Consider the following 22,586-nt stretch of genomic DNA (forward strand, 5'->3'; position numbering starts at 1 on the left):
GTATCTATTAATCAGTAAATATGGTCCAAAATTCTTAATCCTTTTTTGAAATAAACTGGGCAGATAACTGGTGTAACTTCAGTGAAAACTGCCCAAAGTGTATTCCCTCTTTTATACAGAATTTTGACCCTTGACTGAAAGTCACGCAATGTGACTGCTATTTTGTTTGACATACTCAGAAATTTGGAACACTTTCATAGTGCAACGAATAATTTAAGGGGTATGTATGTATTGTACGGGAGACCTAGAAACGACGGAGAGGCTTCGTCCCGCTATAGCCCTGAGTGGTTCATAACCCCGTAACAGGCCACAGCAGTCCACCCACACCTCTCCACCGCCGCCCTAAACCGAACCCAGGGTTATTGTGCAGTGCGGTTCGACCCCCAGTGCCCCCCCCCCCTTTCCCCGCCGGGAACGTCCCACATCAGACGAGTGTAGCCCCAAATATTTGCGTGGTAGAGTAATAATTATGCTGTACGCGTGCGTGGAAACGGTTTCTACGCAGCAATCACTGACACCGTGTAACTGAGACCGAATAAGGGGAACCAGCCCGCATTCGCCGAGGTAGATCGAAACCATCCAGAGACACACCGGACCTCGACACTAAGCCGCTGGGCGAATTTTTGCCGGGGACCGGCACGCCTTCCCGCTCGGGAAGCAGCGCATTGGACCGCGCGGCTATCCACGCGAGCGATTTAAGGAGTACTTGCACAAGCATTTAAGTGAAAGCCAAACTGCGATCAACATACTCTAACCTGCTGATACGTTCTTAAAGTATACCTGAATTCTCCCTCACAGACAGGATGCATGCCATAATGATGTAAAGCCTCACTTTGTATGGTCTAATTCCTATTCGCAATCAACGTAAGTCAGTATAATCACTCCGTATATATCCATTATCAGCGGCATTTCTCGAAGTGCTCAGCAACACAGATCCAACTTATACTTTCTGTAGGTTGCGTATGGAATATTGAAAATATTTTTGCAGACGGCGGAACATAACTAGTAAATTGTACTCCCATCAGCTGCCAATTTAAGAAAGAATACATGAGCGCTTGGGAATGGCCCTGAAAGTACAATTACTTTCAGAAGCGACTCACGTATGAAAATAATTAAAGATAAATTTAGAAAAATGTTGATATTATTATTCAATAAACAACTGAAAAATTGCATTAGCAAGGTTATATTTGCCGTCTGATGCATCACCTGGACTACTGTTCCACAAAGCATTTGCATTTGAACAAAACCGAGCCCCTATACAATCTTAAATTTCCTTAGTAGTCTTAAATGAGTCAGATGATAACGTATGCCATTGCCTACATTAGCGAAGGAATAAATGAAGTACCCATATTGATCCTTAAACATGGTACAAAGCTTGTTGTTCAGATTAACGGGTTTTAAACTTACGTGCAAGAAAGGTAAATGCATAAAGCTGAAATCTCTACAAAGAGGATACAACAGAAATGAGAACTTGTAAGCATTGATCTCCCCATAAATTCCTGTTTGTTCCAGTGTACATATAGCTGGTTATCAGTGACGTTTCTGGCTAAGTAACGAACTTATCACATCCAGTGTCCTGTTGTATATCTGGTGTCTGATTACAACTTGGCCTCCTTGGTGACCCACTCCCCTTCCTCGAGGGAACAACTCTAAATTTATAAGGTTCACGCTGCAGAATGACACACAAGCCTGAGGAAATATAGCGAATTAACAGTAGTGAAGATCTGATACAAAATTGGCAGGAGACACCTCCCAATCTCTCTCGGTCAGTAGCACACAATAAGATTACAGGAAACCCAGTTGACCATTAGGAAACGAGCTCTCTTATCATTCTTTATAACTGGGACTCTTCAGTGGGAGGGGTTCACTCTGAAGCTAGGCAGCAAACGTAGACTAAATGACTCTGAGCACTATGGGACTTAACATCTGAGGTCATCAGTCCCCTAGAACTTAGAACTACTTAAACCTAACTAACCTAAGGGCATCACACACAGCCATGCCCGAGGCAGGATTCGAACCTGCGACCGTAGCGGTCACGCGGTTCCAGACTGAAGCGCATAGAACTTCTCGGCCACACCGGCCGGCATGCGTAAGTAGATAGTGAAATAAAACGATGTATGTATGTCTTCACCACACATATATGAAACTCAGCAATGGCCACAGTGCAGCAAAAATAAACTATTCATACATAAACTCATAGACTCACTGAGCTTACAGTATCTCTCTTGCTATATGATAAAATGCAACCATATGGAGCTGCAGAGATCGAGCGCCTTCTGTGGGTCAGCATATTCTCCAAAACCTTATTTTCAATTAGCGTACCACCAATAGGGTTCAAATTCCGAACAACGCAACCCAATGACTGCTGCAAAAATGCGGGCCGTACGTATCTGATAGCAGTAGAGTCGACACAATTCCTGCGATCAACGCAAGGTTCCAGGCGGCACAGAACTGTCGCTACTACAGCTCTTCCCATGTAAATTAATCTCCTAGCCTCAAGAATGATCCACAGCAGTCTCAAAGTGCAGGCGACGTTTGACGGAAACTGTGGGAAAATGTCCTACGCACACTGATAAATGGTGAGTTATGGGGAGGGGAATCACAGACCGGTGGATACCGCTAGCGCTTACATGCAAGAAATTCCTTCGCCTTACTGTAGCAATGTCTATGTGCCATTCAGCAACAGCTAAAACGAAACATAAGTCGAACACTGACAAGCCAATGCACTTTCAGCAGCAGAGGTAGCCGGCGCTCGATAAGGCGGACTCAGAGTATGTCACCTCTCGAGAGCACTCTGCCGTCAGCGGTCGAGGTCTGAATAAAAATGTCTCAAAATTAATATTTCTGCATGAATGTTGTACGTCGTTCACACGTTTGAGAGCTGTTGGTGGATGATGTATGACGCTAAATATGGCTGTGATTTTCTGGAGTTACCCACATATTTTTAATTTTTAAAGAACGCATTATTTGGTAGCAAAGCACACGCACATGTACTCGACGCAATGATGTCATCAGTTGGGCGTTAAAATTTACTCTGGTTCTCATAGTTTCTCCTGGTTCTCATATTCCGTTCGAACTGTGAGAAGGCCTCATGTGCGATATAGCTATTATAGGAGACAAGTTCAGAGCCTGATGCTGCCGAGAGGAGAAGGCTGTGCTGACTTAGTAATATCCTAGTATAGCCTTCTCCTCATGACAACATGAAACAGATGCACTGTTTACCCTATTGGGAAAAAAAAGTGGCTTAAAACGAAAAGGAAATCTGATTTTCCAGGTATAAATGTTTCATTTCATCCCCTTTCTTTTATGTCTGACGACGACGCTGTACACACCCAAATACATTCAACGTGTTATCGTTGGCTACAAAATTTCAAAAGATGCGTCAGATGAGCGAGGCCGGTAACAAAGGAAATCATATGCAGCTTGTGGCAGCAATGCAATTTTCTTGATTTTCGTGTCCAGACTGTGGTCAGTTTTACGAGAATCTCGTAGAATAGACTATAGACAAAAAGCAAACAGCCAATAAATAGATTTATGAAATACCACTTCCTTGCAACTATTGTCTTTGGGGTAAGTGGACCATGGTGTAATGGCGGAGTGAAAGATGCATCAAGGGATGGTTCAAATGGCTCTGAGCACTATGCGACTTAACTTCTGAGGTTATCAGTCGCCTAGAACTTAGAACTAATTAAACCTAACTAATCTAAGGACATCACACACATCCATGCCCGAGGCAGGACTCGAACCTGCGACCGTAGCGGTCACGCGGTTCCAGACTGAAGCGCCTTTAACCGCACGGCCACACCGGCCGGCGCATCAAGGGAAAACCTGTCAAAAATCTAGAGTAATTGGAGATATGGTATTATGTAAATTATGTAGAGAGAAAATATGAAACAGAGGCACTAGCAAAAAGAGGAAGGGAAAAAAAGAGTACGGAAAGTCGCTACAAAAACGAGGCAGCTATAGCAGATTAAAGCTAAGCTCAGCTCCGGTAGAAGCATAAAAAAGATGAGAATACTGTAAAAATATTCTCGAGGTAGTTGGATTCTGCAGACTCTTGTACAGGAAAAGATTAGCATAAGATAAAAAGGGCTAGAAGCCGGCACTGAAGTTTCTACCTCAGACTGAGGCATATAAACGAGGGTTAATTCAGTCCTTTTTGCTGCACAGAGTGCAGCTAAAAAACTGGGTTCAAAAATACAAAAGATGTGGCATGCAACCTTTCCAAACTGCATGAACGCTCGACCATCGCTCACACGTGTAATGCGGCAGAAGCGGCAACTGTTTTCTCTCAGCCCTTGCCGATATCAGGAAACAGCACGCTGGTCACCGTCGCTAATTTCAAAGCACGCTGCATCAAGTTACAAATTCGTACCCCTTGTTTGCTTTCGTTGTACGTTGTATGGTAACTCTTCATCTGCCTTATTTACACTGAAACAGTAGTTGCAGTAGCTCAAACAGCAGCACTAGCTGAGCCAACAATATCAGATACAACAGACACGTTGTAAACGGCACTCGTGAGTGGATGTAAACTGGCTGGCGCGTATTGGCTGATCAATCAGGTGACTAAATACCACACACTGTGCCGCATTTTCTGGCTCTCCTTGTAATATGAAACGCGATGAATGCGCTGGGACAGACTGTCTTGTTCCGTGAAGCCCATCTGAAACAGCAGCTCACAAGCCACCTTTTTCTGACTGGGGGTAAATAGCGTCTCACTTCCTTTTCATCCCTTTCTTTCTGATTTTCACTGTTGCTCTGGGGAAAAATAACTCATGAACATTCTCTAAAACTAAAAATGGTAAATCATGTTACATCTGCATTTTACACCGAGGACGTACCTGGCTTATAAACACGGGAATAATATGCACCATAACCATAGTTAATGATAAAATACGATCAAAGTTATTGAAATGTAATACCAAGATTAACGATATAATGCGATTACTTCTTTGTTTCAGAATAAATTGCATACCTTCAATTTTATCTTCTCTGGGTAAATCATATCTCCTCCTCCTCCCCCCTTTTATTTCTCTTTTTCTTCTTCTTCTTCTTCTTATTCTTCTTGTCGTCTTCAGGTATTAGACAAAGTTGCCTGTTATGGTGCCCATCTTTGTAAAGGTCTCTCTCTCTCTCTCTCTCTCTCTCTCTCTCTCTCTCTCTCCCTCCCTCCCTCCCTCCCTCCCTCCCTCCCTCCCCCATTCCTCCATGGCACTTATTATTTCTAGCATTTAACATTTAAGGGGACTTTTTCACTCTCCGTTCTTTCTGTTTATTCAGTTTTCTTCTATAGCCCAGACTTTTACTTTTAACATCAAGCCTAAGAATTTTTAGTTCTTCATTAATTCCTTAGTTTACTGTAAACCTTTAACTCTCCCTAGGAATTTAATTTCCTGCGCCTGGATACAGCTCTCTTATTTTTTAGTAATCACCCAGGTCTCATTTCCATAGAGCAGTGTGGAGGCTACAGTGATGTTTCAGTATTTAATTTATCTCTCTTACTTCCATTTTTAATGTTTCCCTTAATTTTTGCACGTACCAGTTGAATGTACTAAGCTTAATCTCTGTATCTTAGACGTAGACGTACATCGTCTTAAATACTATGTAAGTGAAGTAGTTAATTTGTTCTAAAATTTGATCTACTTTCCTTCTAATGTTTCTTTTCCTCACCAATGCCATTGCCTTAGGTACTTTCTGTTGATCTCTAGGTATATCATATAATGGCCTAAGCTTTGGGAAGTTAGTTTTCAGCATATTTTGGTGGTGCACATAAAGTGTTTTCTTGATTATATTTGCTGTTTCTGTCTAGTTGTGTATGTCGTCAGTCATATGTTTTTCCGTAGCCTAGCAAAATGGCATAAATTCTCCTCTACAGGCATACCTTTTTAACGAAAGATAAAAATAGATAGGCGTGTCTCAATCGATAGTGGTGAGCCATGTAGCCTCTGAACAATTTGTATGAAGCGCATCTGCAGATGCTCTCTTCGTATGGATCGTCGGCTGTGGCTGGAAAGACAAAAAGATCTATGAGCTGACTTCTGAAAACAGCTACTCACAAGGAGACCGGGCCTACTCGTCACCATAGATTTCATCCAGATTTATGCTATATGTAGAGCATTGACAGAAATGAAAGTGACAGAAGTGGAAGTTCCATGTGGGCAGGAGTTTAGAGAAGAATTGAAATTTTGGCGCAGGTCGACGCACGGAGTGGCCGCGCGGTTCGAGGCGTTATGTCACGGATTGCTTGGCCCCTCCTGTCGGCGGTACGAGTCCTCCCTCGGGCATGGGTGTGTGTGTATTATTCTTAGCCTAAGTTAGTTTAAGTATTGTGTACGTCTAGGGACCGATGATCTAAGCAGATTGGTCCCTTAGGAATTCCCACATATTTTTTTGGCGCAGGTCGAACCGGACAAGACCAGCTAATGTTAGCATAGTTGCCAGTCTACGCTCCTTATACATAAAATGATCCGAGGTAATGCTGAATTAAGTGTATTTATTAATATTTTGTATAAAGGCATGAAAAGCAGGGGCAAAGGAAATTTCCGGTTGCAAATCAATTTCCAGGAAGAGATTGTAAGACGTACGTGAGAAATTCTTTTTAAATATTGATTATTTACTAGTGCTGGAGAGATATTTATCGTGAATACAAGGTTATGTACTGTTTGCGTGCAGCTGCCGGGAGATGCTCGAAGGTTAAAATGAAACTAGCGGAATACGAATTGGGTCAAATGGTTCAAATGGCTCTGAGCAATATGGGACTTAACATCTGAGGTCATCAGTCCATTAGAACTTAGAACTACTTAAACCTAACTAACCTAAGGACATCACACACATCCTTGCCCGAGGCAGGATTCGAACCTGCGACCGTAGTAGTCGCGCGGTTCCGAACTGAAGCGCCTAGAACCGCTCGGCCACCGCGGCCGGTGAATACGAATTCCCGTATGCTGTGACCGGAGCCAGCCCTCCACTGTGTCCTTCAATTAATCGTCCAAGCTGAAGTGCTTCCCTTCGAGATGTTATTTTAACGGACCAGACTCATGGAAGTCTAGGGGTGACATGTCCGGGCTGTAGGACGAATTCTCAAGCTTCTCCCAGTTGAACTCCGCCATTACACTCTGTGTTACGTAGTTGACGTGTGAACGCGCGTTATCGGGGAGCACAATCATTCCCTCCGTGAGCAGCCCAGCCTGTTTGCTCTTGATGATAGGTTACGAGGTACCTTACAGTGCACATTTTGATGATTTTTCTGTGCTCGAGGAATTTGATGAGTATCGGACTTCGATCGTCGGTGAGCATCACCTTGCCGGCTGAGGGCACAGCTACGGACGAGTGACGTCACTACATTCACGGCCCTAGATGCCTCACTACGTTATCCTGCAGACGCACATGCAAATTTCAACCTATTTAGTTTTACGAGTTTTCGTTCTTTTAAATTTAAATTCTCCTTATACAAACCATTCATGGAAATTTACTTGCCGAATCCTTGTGCACACCGTAAGAATAATCCGTTCTTGGAAATTATGTGAAACAACAAATTTTCTTTGGCCTTTCCTTTTTATACGCTATGTGAAGATATTAATAAACGCAATAGATTGAGCATTATTTCGGTCTGTTTGCAATGTAACTGCCGTAAAAGTTGTAAATAAAAAGAAAAGTTTCCGCCTAGGGATCTGACCTCACGACCCTCAGGTTGGCAGTCTGAACTCTTCCCGCTGTTCCAACCGCAGTCTGAAAATTACGCTAAGATAAATGGCTCATGCCTCGCCCGTCCCATGCCAACAACGCTATTTTTTCTAATCGTATGGTCCTCTGGAGCTCTCAGTTCGGTCACTTTCATATCGCACCAAGCCCTGTCTATATTATAAATTTGGACGAGGTCGATAACGAGGAGAAGGCGCGAACGCCTTGTCAGTGGAACTCGTATCAGAACTGTACGCACTTCAGGTAACAAACACGTCAAAGAGACGTGCACCCTAGAGAGAACCACAGCCTGCATAGAACTTGCTAATGCCAAAACGCTGTCACATGACTCCTACTGTGACGCTTCTAATTAGTGGAAAAAGTAATTACAGTAGTATACCCCTAACAAATAACAAGTAGTGCATCGTAACTTTGGACTTCTCTGTGGCATATAAAGACTCCATGAACTTCAATATAAAAAAAAGGCACCATGTTACCTCGCTCTGAATACTTGTCGTTTTTATCTTGTTGCTTAGCTCGTCTTGCGATCGCGGCTGTGTATGACATGCGATGTATACAGGCTTGCAGCATATTCATGTAAGTTTAATTACCGTTAAATAATAACTACCAGTGTTGAATTTTAAAAATTTGTTCTTTCTGTGAAATGGAAATCTTTCCCTCTCTTTAAAATTTACGTAAATGTGGCCAATGCTTTGTACGGGTGGAAGCTTGTGTGGTATTTCAATTTCCAAAAGTAGCTTAAAATAAATTTTCTTTCATTTCTCGCGCTACAAATTGCGCACAACCTGTCTTTCAAAGTTACTTACAAAGTCCCATTTTCAGTTAACACAACACGGTTACCTTTGATTGTTGAAAATTTATCTTCACATAAAACTACACCAGTAGAAGCTTGCATTAACTTTGGCTTTCAGACATAAAAGAATTTGCAATTTATTTAGAGTCAGGAGGAAAAACATTTAATATCCAATCCAGAGATAATTTTTCGTAGTAGTAAAATATATCTATGACCTCAGAATAATGATTCCTAACATTACGATATTTCCACTTTCCGTAAGAGATATATTTGAAACGCATTTTCCATTATTAAATGTAGGAAGAGAAACTCATAATTATAAAAGGTATTTATTTTTGCTTTCCCAATAACTGTTTCGGGAGATACTTTCTCAATATCCAGTAATAAAATCAGATATGGTTTAGCTTACTACTTTCAGTGTGTCAACAAGTGGTATAAGAAATAAAAGCTGGAAATTCACGTTGATGGTTAGTTATTACGGCACTAGCTACTTCCACGCACTCTCAGCCATCCAACCTCACAGGACTCTATCAAACTTAAATTCGAAACCATTTTCGAGGAACATCGATGGTTCATTAATTTGTACTGTATAAATTATGGTTGTTCTTATTATTAACCAATCACGACGACGAAAAATCTATTAGTTATATGATGAGTAAACTCATCTGCAATAAATTCAATATCTGTAGTCCACAAACCATCTTACAGTGTGTGGCGCAGGGAACTTGTGGTAGCACTTCACATCACACTGGTAACATATGTCCTTGACCTTCTCTGGGAGGGTGTCGCCCTCGAAATCCAGGATAAAGGAACCAGTATCAGCACAGTTGTCCTTACAACCTTTCTGCATACGCTAAAGAAAACGACTTTACCGTCGTTCCAGACTGACCCGAAGTTAATCAATTTGATGAATGAAGTGCCTATGAAAAACTATTCCCTGAAGCATATTCAAAGACTGGTTTAATTGACACAAGAACGTCGCCAAGAAGACCAAAACCACGAAGAGCTGTAGGGTGCGTTACAGAAATGTTTTGATCAACAGGGAACCCGACCGCATCGTATTGAGAGACTGCACTTCGCCGAACTCCGATTTTTTTATAGTCGTCAGTCTTCCGACTGGTTTGATGCGCTTTCCACGAATTCCTCTCTTCTGACAACCACTTCATCTGAGTAGCACGTGCAACCTACATCCTCAACTATTTGCTGGATGTATTCCATTCTCTGTCTTTCTCTGCAGTTTTTGCCCTCTACAGCTCCCTCTAGTACCAAGAGCGTTATTCCCTGATATCTTAACGGATGTCCCTTCCCTTTGTCCGTGTTTTGCACATACTCCTTTCCTCTCCGATTCAGCGCAGAAGCACATTATTCCTTACCTTACCATTCTACTTAATTTTCAACATTCGTCTGTAGCACCACATCTCAAATATTTCAATTCTCTTACGTTCCGTTTTTGCCTTAGTCTATGTTTCACTGCCATACAATGCTGTATTCCATACGCTCATTCTCAGAAATTTTTTCCTCACATTAAGGACTATGTTTTGTACTAGTAGACTTCTCTTGGCCAGGAATGCCCGTTTTGCTATTGCTAGTCTGCTTTTGATGTCCTCCTTGCTCCGTCCGTCATTGGCTATTTTAATAAGTAGGTAGTAGAATTCCTTATAAATTCTTCTACTTTGTGGCCATCAATGCTGATGTTGAGTTTCTCGTTGTTTTCATTTCTGCTACTTCTCATTACTTTCTTCTTTCTTCGATTTACTCTCAATTCATATTCTGTACTTATTAGATTGTTCATTCCATTCAGCAGATCATGTAATTCTTCTTCACTTTAACTCAGGATAGCAATGTCATCAGTGAATCGTAACACTGATATCCTTTCACCCTGAATTTTAATTCCATTCCTGAAACTTTCTTGTATTTCCATCATTGCTTCTGCGATGTACAGATTGAACAGTAGGTGCAAAGACTACATATAATCATCCTTTATTATTCATCGTGTTCACATTGCATATAGGAATCCTCAGTAGAGGTACTTCCTTTCTCCGCTTTTTATCTTGGTTTAATTCAATGTTCGGCTCTCCTGGGGCAGTTGTGGAATATTTCTCACCAGGAACAACTGTAACTGAGAACACGGGCCAGTGAGATTAGGGATTCCACATGGATCTTTATCATAATAGTTTCCCCATGCCTTCTGTACCCCACATCTTTGACCTATTCAGGCTCATCTACCCTCAGTAGTGGTTTCCCGCACCAAGGGCAACAGAGGGTGCCTTGGTTTCTACCCGCTCATCCGCCCTCCAAGGAAGCTGTTTTAGACATGTCAGTAAGGGTCTGCTTACCCTGGGTGGTACTAGCCCTCTGCGTCGTTAATCGTTTGTGAGACAAACCTTGCCCCTTCTGTATCACGCAGACATGACACCATGATTTTCCGTTCATCTAGTGTAAGACGAAAAGGCTGTCCCTAAGACTCTCCAACACTTCCAGATTGGGTCAACTCCCTACCAGTCTCGTTATCATATACCAAGCCATACTATGATCGAAACCATCACAGCGTACAATTAGAATACTGTTTTGGGAACTTTTATTAAACACATGGACGAGCAAAAACATGATGACAACGTGCCTAATATAGAGTTGATCCGACGTGGAACGCCGCACAGCAACGAATTTGTGTGACATAGATTCAACAATTCCTCGGTGTGTTTCTGGATTTAGAGGCAACAGATCTCGATGCACAGGTCACTTCGTTACTTACGGCGCGATTGTCTGTGGGCGTCGAGCTGGCGTTCGACAGCATCCCAGATATATTCCATCGGCTTCAGACGAGGCGAATTTGGTGGCCCGAATATCAACGGAAATTCACTAGCTTCGTCTTCAACTCAGACAGCACGTTTCTGTTCTTTTCACAATGATAGTTATCCTGCCAGAAGGTATTATGGCCTACGGGGAAAATATCGAACATGAAGGGATGTAGGCGGTCCGCATTAATGTTCACACAGGCCGCCGCTGCCATGGTGCCTTTGATTGCTAACGCAATGAACCCGGAGAATCCAGGTCAACGTCTGCCCCAACGCCCTGAGTCCGTGGCGGGATGCATGTTTCGAGCAGCCTTTCGCTTAGATGACGGCGTATCTGGACACTATCACCGACTTGGTGTAACAAGAAACGTGATTCATCCGAGCGGGGAATACGTTTCCATTGAACCACGATCCATTGCCGACGATACCTTGTCCTTTGCAATGGTAGCTGACTATGTAGTTGAGTCAATATGGGACCTCACAGGGGATGTCTGCAGCGGAGCTTCATATTCAACGCTGTGCTCTAAACGGTGTCCTCCGTAACACTTGTGCATCGATCAGCTCTGGCCCCTCGTCAGAAAGGCAGCAGATCGCCACCTATTCTGTTTTACAGTTTGGGCAAGCCTCCGAGCTTCACTTTTCGTCTATTCATGGTTTCATGATACTGTTAACTCTTTCTCTATGGATTCTCAAAAGACAGTAGCTTCACCGGTTCCGTGATGCTCCTCACCAGTTGCCGGGACATAACCGCCTGCCTTCTGTCATAGTTACTCACGACATAGTGTTTCCGATTTGCGGCCCGTAGGCTCGCTAGAATGGTCCTCTTATATCTGTGCTTCACTTATATACATTCTTTACTGCACATGTAGCCGCATCGCCACCACCTTCACTTAAATATACATCTATATCTAGATGTTTACTCTGCAATTCAGAATTAAGTGCCTGGCAGAAGGAGCATCGAATCGCCTTAGAGCGTTTTCTCTGCTTTCCCACTATCGAACAGGGGTTCGGAAGAACGCTTAAATCTTTCCGTGAGAGCTTTGATTTGTCTTATTTTTTTATAATGATTATTTCTCCCAACAAAATATTTTCGCATTCAGAGAAGAAAGTTGGTGATTGAAATAACATGAGATCCCCTCGCAACGAACAACGCCTTTGTTCTAATGATTTAGACACAAATTCGCGTATCGTATCATTGACATTCTGTCCCTTATTTCGTGATAATACAAAACAAGCTGCCTATTTTTGAACCTTTTCGTCATTCACTGGCAATCCTATCTGATGCGGATCCCAATCCGCGAAGCAGTACGCCAGAAGGGGACGGACAAGCTTAGTTTAGGCAGTGTCTTTAGTCGATTTGTTAAATTTTCTAAATGTTCTGTCAATAAATCGCAGTCTTAGGTTTGTTTTCCCCACATAATCATCTATGTGGTCGTTTCAGTTTAAATTATTCGTAAATGTAGTACCTAAATACTTAGTTGAATACACCGCTTTTAGATGTGTGTGATGTATTGTGCAACCGAAATTTAACTTATTCTTTTTAAAACACACGAAGTTGAAGTCACATTTTTCGTCATTGACTCTGTCAATTGCCACTTCTCTAAACATACAGATATTTTGCCTAAGTCATTTTGCGATTGGTTTTGATCATCCGATGACTTTAAAAGATGGCAGATGACAACATCATCTGCAAATAATCTGAAAGGCTGGGAAACCCTTTATATAGATTAGGAACAGCGAAGGCCCAAAACACTTTCACGGGGAACGCCACATATTATTTACTCAGTTATTTTCTATCAGTTACTAAAAAGTATCACCTTTCTGAGAGGAAATTCCGAATACATTCGCACAACTGCGGCTACACTCCGTAGGCACGCAGTTTAGTTAGAAGTGACTTAAGCTGCTTCCCTGCAGCGAGGATACCTGTGTATAATTTACTCATATTGACATTTGTTCTTGGTTTGAATGCTGGAATATTTACTTCGTCTTCTTTGCAGAAGGAATTTCAGAGAACTGTGCTTAGTAGCTCTCGTCTAGTGGCACTGTCATGAGTAACATTACTGCTGCTAACGCGCAGTGAAGGTATTGACTGCGCATTGCCGCTAGTCTACGTAACAAAGGACTAGAATGTCTTTGGGTTTTCTGCCAGATTTCGAGACAGTGTGTCGTTGCGGAATCTGTTAAAAGCATCGCATACTGAAGATCGCGCTGATTTTCGGGCTCCTGTAAAACTTCGATAATGTTGGAGATCATGCGTTCTTTTGAATTTGACATTTTCTTTCCGTTGCTTCTGTAACAGTGTGATATGAAGAAAGTGCAATGTCAGTCTTGATTACAGTGTTAAAATTTTTTCGTTAATTCCCAATCATGCAGTTCACCTTTATTTACGCGTATTCGAATTGGCTGGTATTTGATAACAATGGGTACATTAGATACCACGCATAAAAATGTCGTAGTGGGTAACTGCCCCTTGGCAAAGCTTTCAAAAACGCTGCGCGGTGTCCTTATTACGGCATGTGAAGCAGTTCAGTGCAAACGAAACGGTATCAGGTATACCGACGGCCTGTATCTGTAACATGCCGGACGTGTAGTGCATATTCTGGCTGCACAGATTTGTGTGATGTGTGCAGCCAGAAAAAGCACTACTCTTCCAGCATGTTACAAATGTAGACTTACGAGGGTTGACCTAAAAGCAACGCCTCCACCTTCGTAACTCTTCAACAGTTGGCAGCATTGGTATGCTATACAGGGCGTTCCATTTTAATCCATACCGGCCGGTATCTCTGGAGTCACACAATTTTGGAAAAAAAAAGTTTCCAGTACAGGATGTAAGGTTTGAAGGAAGTCATGGAGTGGTTACTTCGAAATGACCTTGAACCCTGTTTTCAAGATCAAACCAAGGCCAAGTTCATTTTAGCGAATTGTAACCCCTACTTTTCTACGTGAAATAAAGCATTGTTTGTAGGGAACATTATTTTTCGAAAAACCAAAAGTTTGTCGCCAGGGGACATTTCATTGAAACATTCCAAAGTTACCAGTACCTCGAGAAAGAAGCGAGATCGGGAAAAATCTTCAATGGAAATCTTGTATGGTTTCTAAACTCTGTCCACTGGTGAAATTTTTGTGAACTTGAAATGGCCTTGAAATTCTTCTATAGGAATTAACCAGAAAGCAAATACCATGGGCATTAGCGGAACCCAATGTGCACCGCCTGGAGGTTTCCCAGTGGACTTCGCACATCGTTAGTCCAGAAAAGGGCTGATTAACATGATTCTCACTGGAAATTTAGGATCTCAGATGCTCGATCAACTGCCCACTTTGCGAAATGCACATTTGCACTCTCCGTCGGAAACTGATCTCTACATCATTTAATGTCTGATGGGTGATTGCTTGGAAAGCCACCACAATCCTTTCTCTCACAGCATCTGGCCTCGTCGGGGGAATGAAGTACACCTTCTGCTCCAATCCATCGATTGGGGTAACTTGCATTAAGGTACCTTCTGACAAGTAAGGCCAGATATACTGGGGCGCCGTCACGTGCTATTTTCTAATAAAGGAAGCATCAGATACTGGAGAATATGAAGATAGCGCAATCCGTTCAACGTTTCGCCATAAAAAAAGAGGACCTATCACGTAATCTTAAACTATGCCCTCCCAGACATTGATTGACCACCGTCTCTGTGTTCGGTGATCTCGCTGCCAGCGAGAATTTGCTTCCGCCCAGTAGTGTGCGTTAAGGAGATTGACTCATCCCATGTTGCCGAAGTTAGCCTCGTCTGTAAAGAGAGTGCATGTTAAGAAAAAGGGATCACGACGTATTTGCGTGTCGTCCCATCGGCAAAACGCCAGATGTCTCTCAGGATCCTCAGGCTCAATTGCTTGGGTGATACGTAAGCGCTATGGGTGGAATTTAAAGTATCTTAAAATACGAGATACCGTTGCTCGAGGTACGCCATGCATACGCTGAATCTGACGAGTCGAATGGTGTGGATCTTCAGCGACGATAGCACGAACTCCCAGCACAGCCGCCTCCCGCGGGCCGTATTTCGTCTCTGCCTTTTGATGCTCACTCTTTTAGCTCGTCTTACCCGAGACCTAATTCTAACCTTCTTGGGATGACGGGCATTGGGATACCTTTCGCCGTACAATCTTTGCGTGGCGCTAGGTGACGATCAGTTTGGCTTTAGGAAAAGTAAAGCGACGAGAGAGGCAATTCTGACGTTACGGCTAATAGTGGAAGCAAGGCTAAAGAAAAATCAAAACACTTTCATAGGATTTGTCGACCTGGAAAAAGCGTTCCACAATATAAAGGTGTGCAAGCTGTTCGAGATTCTGAAAAAAGTTGGGGTAAGCTATAGGGAGAGACGGGTCATATACAATATGTACAACAACCAAGAGGGAATAATAAGAGTGGACGATCAAGAACGAAGTGCTCGTATTAAGAAGGGTGTAAGACAAGGCTGTAGCCTTTCGCCCCTACTCTTCAATCTGTACATCGAGGAAGCAATAATGGAAATAAAAGAAATGTTCAGGAGTGGAATTAAAATACAAGGTGAAAGGATATCAATGATCGATTCGCTGATGACATTGCTATCCTGAGTGAAAGTGAAGAAGAATTAAATGATCTGCTGAACGGAATGAACAGTCTAATGAGTACACAGTATGGTTTGAGAGTAAATCGGAGAAATACGAAGGTAATGAGAAGTAGTAGAAATGAGAACAGCGAGAAACTTAACATCAGGATTGATGGTCACGAAGTCAATGAAGTTAAGGAATTCTGCCACCTAGGCAGTAAAATAACCTATGATGGTCGGAGCAAGGAGGACATCAAAAGCAGACTCGCTATGGCAAAAAAGGCATTTCTGGCCAAGAGAAGTCTACTAATATCAAATACCGGCCTTAATTTGAGGAATAAATTTCTGAGGATGTACGTCTGGAGTACAGCATTCTATGGTAGTGAAACATGGACTGTGGGAAAACCGGAACAGAAGAGAATCGAAGCATTTGAGATGTGGTGCTATAGACGAATGTTGAAAATTAGGTGGACTGATAAGGTAAGGAATGAGGAGGTTCTACGCAGAATCGGAGAGGAAAGTAATATGTGGAAAACACTGATAAGGAGAAGGGACTGGATGATAGGACATCTGCTAAGACATGAGGGAATGACTTCCATGGTACTAGAGGGAGCTGTAGAGGGCAAAAACAGTAGAGGAAGACAGAGATTGGAATACGTCAAGCAAATAATTGAGGACGTAGGTTGCAAGTGCTACTCTGAGATGAAGAGGTTAGCACAGGAAAGGAATTCGTGGTGGGCCGCATCAAACCAGTCAGTAGACTGATGGAAAAAAAAAGATCAGCCATTTCGGACATATTAGAGTCGAAAAATGAATTGTACTGATCACTTTTACTATTATTGGTTTTCTTAGGATTTTCCTTCAAAGAAACATCTGGCAAACGTGTTGCAGGACAACTGACTTATTACAGTGTAAGCGATCTGTTTCGTTACACATGTTGTTTACGCCACAACGTGAAGCCAAAACATACAGTATTCAAGTGTGCTCTTTCAGAAAATAGATTTCTAACGGATGTATGTCTTTCAAGTGGGCACCTCCACATATCTCGATATTGACGTAAATAAAAAAATAATGAAATACGCCATCGTAATCAATCATTTTCTAATACGGAGAGAAGGCAGAAACGAAAGACAGGCCCGAGAAAGTTGATTGCGAGACTAGGTGACTCAGATAAATTCCTCTCTTATGAGCTCCTAACATTCGTGTTGAGAATAATTTTGTTTGTACTGATTTGGAAAAATTTCACTTCACAGGAACTCATTAGAGTCTCGCGAGAGAAGATTAATGTGTGTCCCACGAGGCTAAATTCATCAGAGCTCGACGAGGTGGAATTTTTCTAAATCCCTTTACACACATTTTTTTAAGTCCATAAGAGAAAAATTTATGAGAGTCACGCCAGTCAAGAATCATTCTATGTGAGCACAGCCAAGAAACTTTCAGTCTACAAAGGTAAAATTCCTCTGAAACTCCAGTCATGATTTCAAATTCCCCGACAATGAGGCTTGTTAGTTAGCTTCAAAGCTCCACCATTCTGTTCTCTAATTGTACCGGGAAAAGCACAATACTGGTCTCTGATTCGGCACCCTCCAATTGGTGCATATTAGGTTTTGCTGATGCCGACGCTTTTTTCTTTCAGGTTAACTCCTACTGAAGAATTGCAATGCCATTTCAAGTTCACGGTAATTTCACCAGCGGACAGCGTTCAGAAACGATACAAGACTTTCACCGAAAACTTTTCCCGATCACGTTTCGTTCTCGAGATGCCGGTAACCTGGGAAATTTACAATGAGGTGAACCCTGGTGGCGAACCATTGGTTTTTCGAAAGTAAAAAGAATGTTCCCTACGAACAAAGCGTTTTTTTTTTTTTCAAGTAGAATACGAATATGGAATTAAAAATAGGGGTTGCCATTTGCAAAAATGAACTTGGCCTTCGTTTTACTTTGAAAACAGGGTTCAATGTCATTTCGAGGTAAACATTGCATGGCCCCCTTCCAACCTTAACACTTTTACAAGGCTCTTTTTGCAGAATTCTGCGGCTCCAGAGATATCGGATGGTACAGATTAAAATGGGACACCCTATGTACCTGATACAGTTTGGTTTGCATTGGACTGCGTTGTGTGCGTAATAGGGACAACGCGCTATGTTTTTTTTTAAAGCTTTGACAAGGGACAGTTACAAGCGAGGATATATTTATGAGCGTTAGCTCATGTATCCATCGTTACCAAATATGAGACAATCCGAAGAGGCCTAAATAAAGGTGAAACGCGTCATTGGAAAGTAATAAAAAATTTTAACACTGCAACCAAGACTCTTGTTTCTTCATATCGTACATACTGATTGCTGCACCAGCCCCGAAATGAGCTCAAAAAAAATTTTTACCTGCTTTGCGTCCCGTGGAGGTATCGCCACCATCTCTTATGAATTTATGTGGCATATATCTCTATATCACCATCGATACATTTTTTTAATTGTAAATCACATCTGATCTTCGCTCACAGAGATTCGAAGGAGTGAAGAGTATCTCTTAGGATAGCTGCAGTCAGTAAGCAGTGGGTAGTAGCCGTACTTCTATCTACATCTACATCTACATGAATACTCCGCAATCCACCATACGGTGCGTGGCAGAGGGTACCTCGTACCGCAACTAGCATCTTCACTCACTGTTCCACTCCCAAACAGAACGAGGGAAAGATGACTGCCTATATGCCTCTGTACGATCCCTAATCTCTCTTATCTTATCTTTGTTGTCTTTCCGCGAAATGTAAGTTGGCGGCAGTAAAATTGTACTGCAGTCAGCCTCAAATGCTGGTTCTCTAAATTTCCTCAGTAGCGATTCACGAAAAGAACGCCTCCTTTCCTCTAGAGACTCCCATCCCAGTTCCTGAAGCATTTCTGTAACACTCGCGTGATGATCAAATCTACCAGTAAAAAATCTAGCAGCCCGCCTCCGAATTGCTTCTATGTCCTCCCTCAATCCGACCTGATAGAGATCCCAAACGCTCGAGCAGTACTCAAGAATAGGTCGTATTAGTGTTTTATAAACGGTCTCCTTTACAGATGAACCACATGTTCCCAAAATTCTACCAATGAACCGAAGACGTCTATCCGCCTTCCCCACAACTGCCATTACATGCTTGTCCCACTTCATATAGCTCTGCAATGTTACGCCCAAATATTTAATCGACGTGACTGTGTCAAGCGCTACACTATAATGGAGTATTCAAACATTACGGGATTCTTTTTCCTATTGATCTGCATTAATTTACATTTATCTATATTTAGAGTTAGCTGCCATTCTTTACACCAATCTCAAATCCTGTCCAAGTCATCCTGTATCCTCCTACAGTCACTCAACGACGACACCTTCCCGTACACCACAGCATCATCAGCAAACAGCTGCACATTGCTATCCACCCTATCCAAAAGATCATTTATGTAGATAGAAAACAACCCGTTTACCGATTTTACGTAAAACCAGAATTTCCTTGGGTTTCCAGCAAGATCTTTTGCTAAGTTATGACGGTGGTAGTGGATGAATGGTTGGCGCATCGCTCTTTTTACAGCAGCACGAATCTCTACTAACTTTTGCCTGCCCTCATTCTCCCGATCTTTCTTGTACCGCGAGTGCAACTGTCTTTGCTTCCTGAGCATTCTCCGAATTGCGCTGTTAAACCACGGTGGGTCTTTTCCGTCCGTAACCCACTTTTTCGGCACATACTTGTCCAATGCGTGATTTACAATGTGTTTAAAATTTGCCCATAATTTAAGAATCTTCAACATTGCACCGCGTCAGCAGTCGTTGGTTAATATATTAAAAAACTAGAAACGGGCAGTGTATGGCGGGTCGTGGCCCATTGAACATAAGCCGGTGTGAGGTGGAGGTTACACCTTTGAGTTAAGTAACGGTTTAGACTTTGTACATATTACTCTTTGTGTTTCCCTTTTTTCGTTTATAAATGTATAGCCATGGTGTTCTTTTAATAATTAACAAAGATCTTTTTAGGTACTTGTGGGTTTTATTGTTCTGAAGAAGGTGTAGTTACCTACGCCGAAACCTAGGTAAACACTTGGTGCTTTTTTCGCAGTCGAGGCGGGTTTCTAGTTTTTTAATATATTGCCCATAATTCTTCCACGTCCATCGTACCGGAAGTAAATGAAGTCGATTCATTTACTAAGTGTGATGCTAACAATTGCTTATCTGCTCTTTCTAGTAAGAATACTCTCCTAGCCTTCTTGACCGACTTTTTAACTTTCGTAATCATAGTCCTAATGACAACATCATGATCAGTAATCCCTGTCTCAACAATGATACCGTCGATGAGGCCTTGTCTGTTCGTGGCTACCAGATCCAAAATATTTCCATTACGCGTTGCCTGTCGATTTAGCTGATCAAGACAGTTTTCGGATAATGTGTTCAAAAGTAATTCACACGACGGTTTGTCTGTATCACCTGTAATGAATTAACGAATCCATAGACATCCCAGTCTATACTAGGTAGGTTGAAGTCGCCTCCGACTAATACAGCATGATCCGGGTACTTCTGCGATACGGAGTGTAGACTCCCTTTGAATGACTCTAGAACTGTCACGGTGGAACCTGGTGGCCGGTAATGACACCCAACAATTAACTTTATTTCTCATAGCCCTGTTAAACGTGTCCAGATAACTTCACAATCACACTCTACTTCGACTTCTTTAGACACAATATTTTTGTCAACTGCAATGAAGACACACACTCCTACAGTGTCTAATCTGTCTTTTCGATATACGTTCCAACCCTCACTAAATATTTCAGAACTTCCTATCTCAGGGTTCTGCCAGATCTCAGTCCCGAGAATAATTTGCGCGCCACACGCTTCCTGGAGGGCAGTAAATTCAGGAACTTTATTCCGAACACTTTGGAAATTTACTGCTAATATCTTGACAGCTGAAGTGTCTTTAACTGAGCGCGTCCTGATTTCCCTGCCTGCACGTCGACTGGTGAGTGTTCATCAGGACACCTCGCACTACTGCCTAGCCTAAAAAAAACCATGTGCACGCCACAAGTACTCTGCTACTAGAGTAGCCGCTTCCTTTGTGTAGTGCACCCTTGACCTATCTAGGGGCGTCCTACAATTCCCCACTCAATAGCGCAAGTCTAGAACTCTGCAGCCAAGACCGTCACAGAGTCGACGAAGCTTCTGGCTGAGACCCTCCACTCGGCTCCAAACCAAAGGACCCCGATCCACTCAGGCAACGATGCTGGAAATAGAGAACTCTGCTTGCACCCCGCGTGCGAGGGCAGCGGTTATCACTAAATAAACCAGCCGCCTGTACGAACTGAGGATCGCCTCAGAACCCAAGCGACAGGCATCATTGGTGCCGAAGTGAGCAACTGCACCCCGTACGCTCGACAGCCGCAGGCAAGTCTGCCTTCACATCTTGGATGAGGCCACCCGGCAGACAGAGTGCACGTTGGACTTCTTTCCAGTCCTGTACGCTATTTCCCTAAGGGGCTCCATCACCCGCCTAACGTTGGAGCTCCCAATATCCAGCAAGCCTTTGGCCCCGTGTGCCTGCTCGGACCATGCTGAAGGAGCGGCCAACTGCCCACTGACAGGATGAACGGGCGAGGCCAGTCGGCCAGCCTCCACATTGGCCCTCCACCTCGAGCGACGCGAACGCGTTGCAGTCCGCCACTCACCCTGAGGTGAGGGCGGCCCCAATGCGCTGGGTACACTAGAAGGTGCCTCGGCGGCTGAGTCGCAGCAAGCGACACCTGGGGTGTCTCAAGCGACGCGCCAGACCCTCCCCCGTCGCTGCACCTCGAGGCAGCAGCCTGAAGGCGGCTGACCGTGGCCAACAGCACGCTCAGCTGCTCGCGAATCGCTGCCAGTTGCTCCTGCGCCTGCACACAGCATGCACACACCCTATCCATCCTACTGCTAATATATAACGACTCCGCGAATTTATACTCTACGGCTATCAATAAGCAGTATTACTCCTCTCAAATACGAGAATACTCAAGGATTTTATGTAATTAAATATGCAAGTGCACAAACACTCGGAAAGAAATTAAGAATCAAACTACAAAACAAATATGAAAGCTAAATATGTGACTCGCTACTGCACTGCTGCTGCACTGATACTTCACCAGCGGCTGCTCAAGGCTCACTCTATGACAGCTGAGTGATTTTTTTCCTGTTCTGTGGCCAAAGTAAGTAAGCTCAGCTCCATTATCCATAGCATGTAATCGTCAAAATCTCTTACCCAAGAAGGTTTCTGATTATACTAATAAGTAAAGGGTATTGCAACAAGTTAACTAGTCATAAAATGCTGCCATACAGGGATAGCCTTAGCCTTTGAATTAGTTAAGGCCTTTGTTCTGACCTTCGTGTGTCTGTTCACCAGGTTCGTTCCGGTCGGACGGGCGGCGTGTGCTGGGCACGGAGTGTGACCAGCTGTTCTCCAGCGGAGACGGCCCGCGCAACGGCCGCTTCTTCTCGCCGCGATACCCCTCCAGCTACCCCAGCAACACCACTTGCAAGTACTACTTCCGCGCCAGGTCAGTCTCGCTTGCTATTCCAACTGGTTTATGGCATTGCATGTCGGAGACATCGTTCCACGATATTTCGGGTGACAACCAATTAGTGTAAAACACTGCCCTCATTATGGATAAATGGTTGAGAGCTGAAACGTCGTGTCAAGATGTCGATCTCATACGTATGCAATACCGAAACTTC

The 22,586-nt window shown here is 43.1% G+C and overlaps 1 protein-coding gene across 1 annotated transcript in view; it reads left to right on the forward strand.

The window, feature by feature from the left end:
- Window positions 1-22,586, forward strand: part of LOC126153746 (suppressor of lurcher protein 1-like) — a 348,799-nt gene that overhangs the window by 254,722 nt on the left and 71,491 nt on the right. Inside the window, exon 6 of the mRNA XM_049916091.1 lies at window positions 22,255-22,408. Coding sequence (XP_049772048.1) covers window positions 22,255-22,408 — 154 coding nt within the window. The remainder of the gene's footprint in view (window positions 1-22,254; window positions 22,409-22,586) is intronic.

The sequence above is a fragment of the Schistocerca cancellata genome, chromosome 2, assembly GCF_023864275.1.
Source record: "Schistocerca cancellata isolate TAMUIC-IGC-003103 chromosome 2, iqSchCanc2.1, whole genome shotgun sequence".
NCBI classification, from domain to species: domain Eukaryota; kingdom Metazoa; phylum Arthropoda; class Insecta; order Orthoptera; family Acrididae; genus Schistocerca; species Schistocerca cancellata.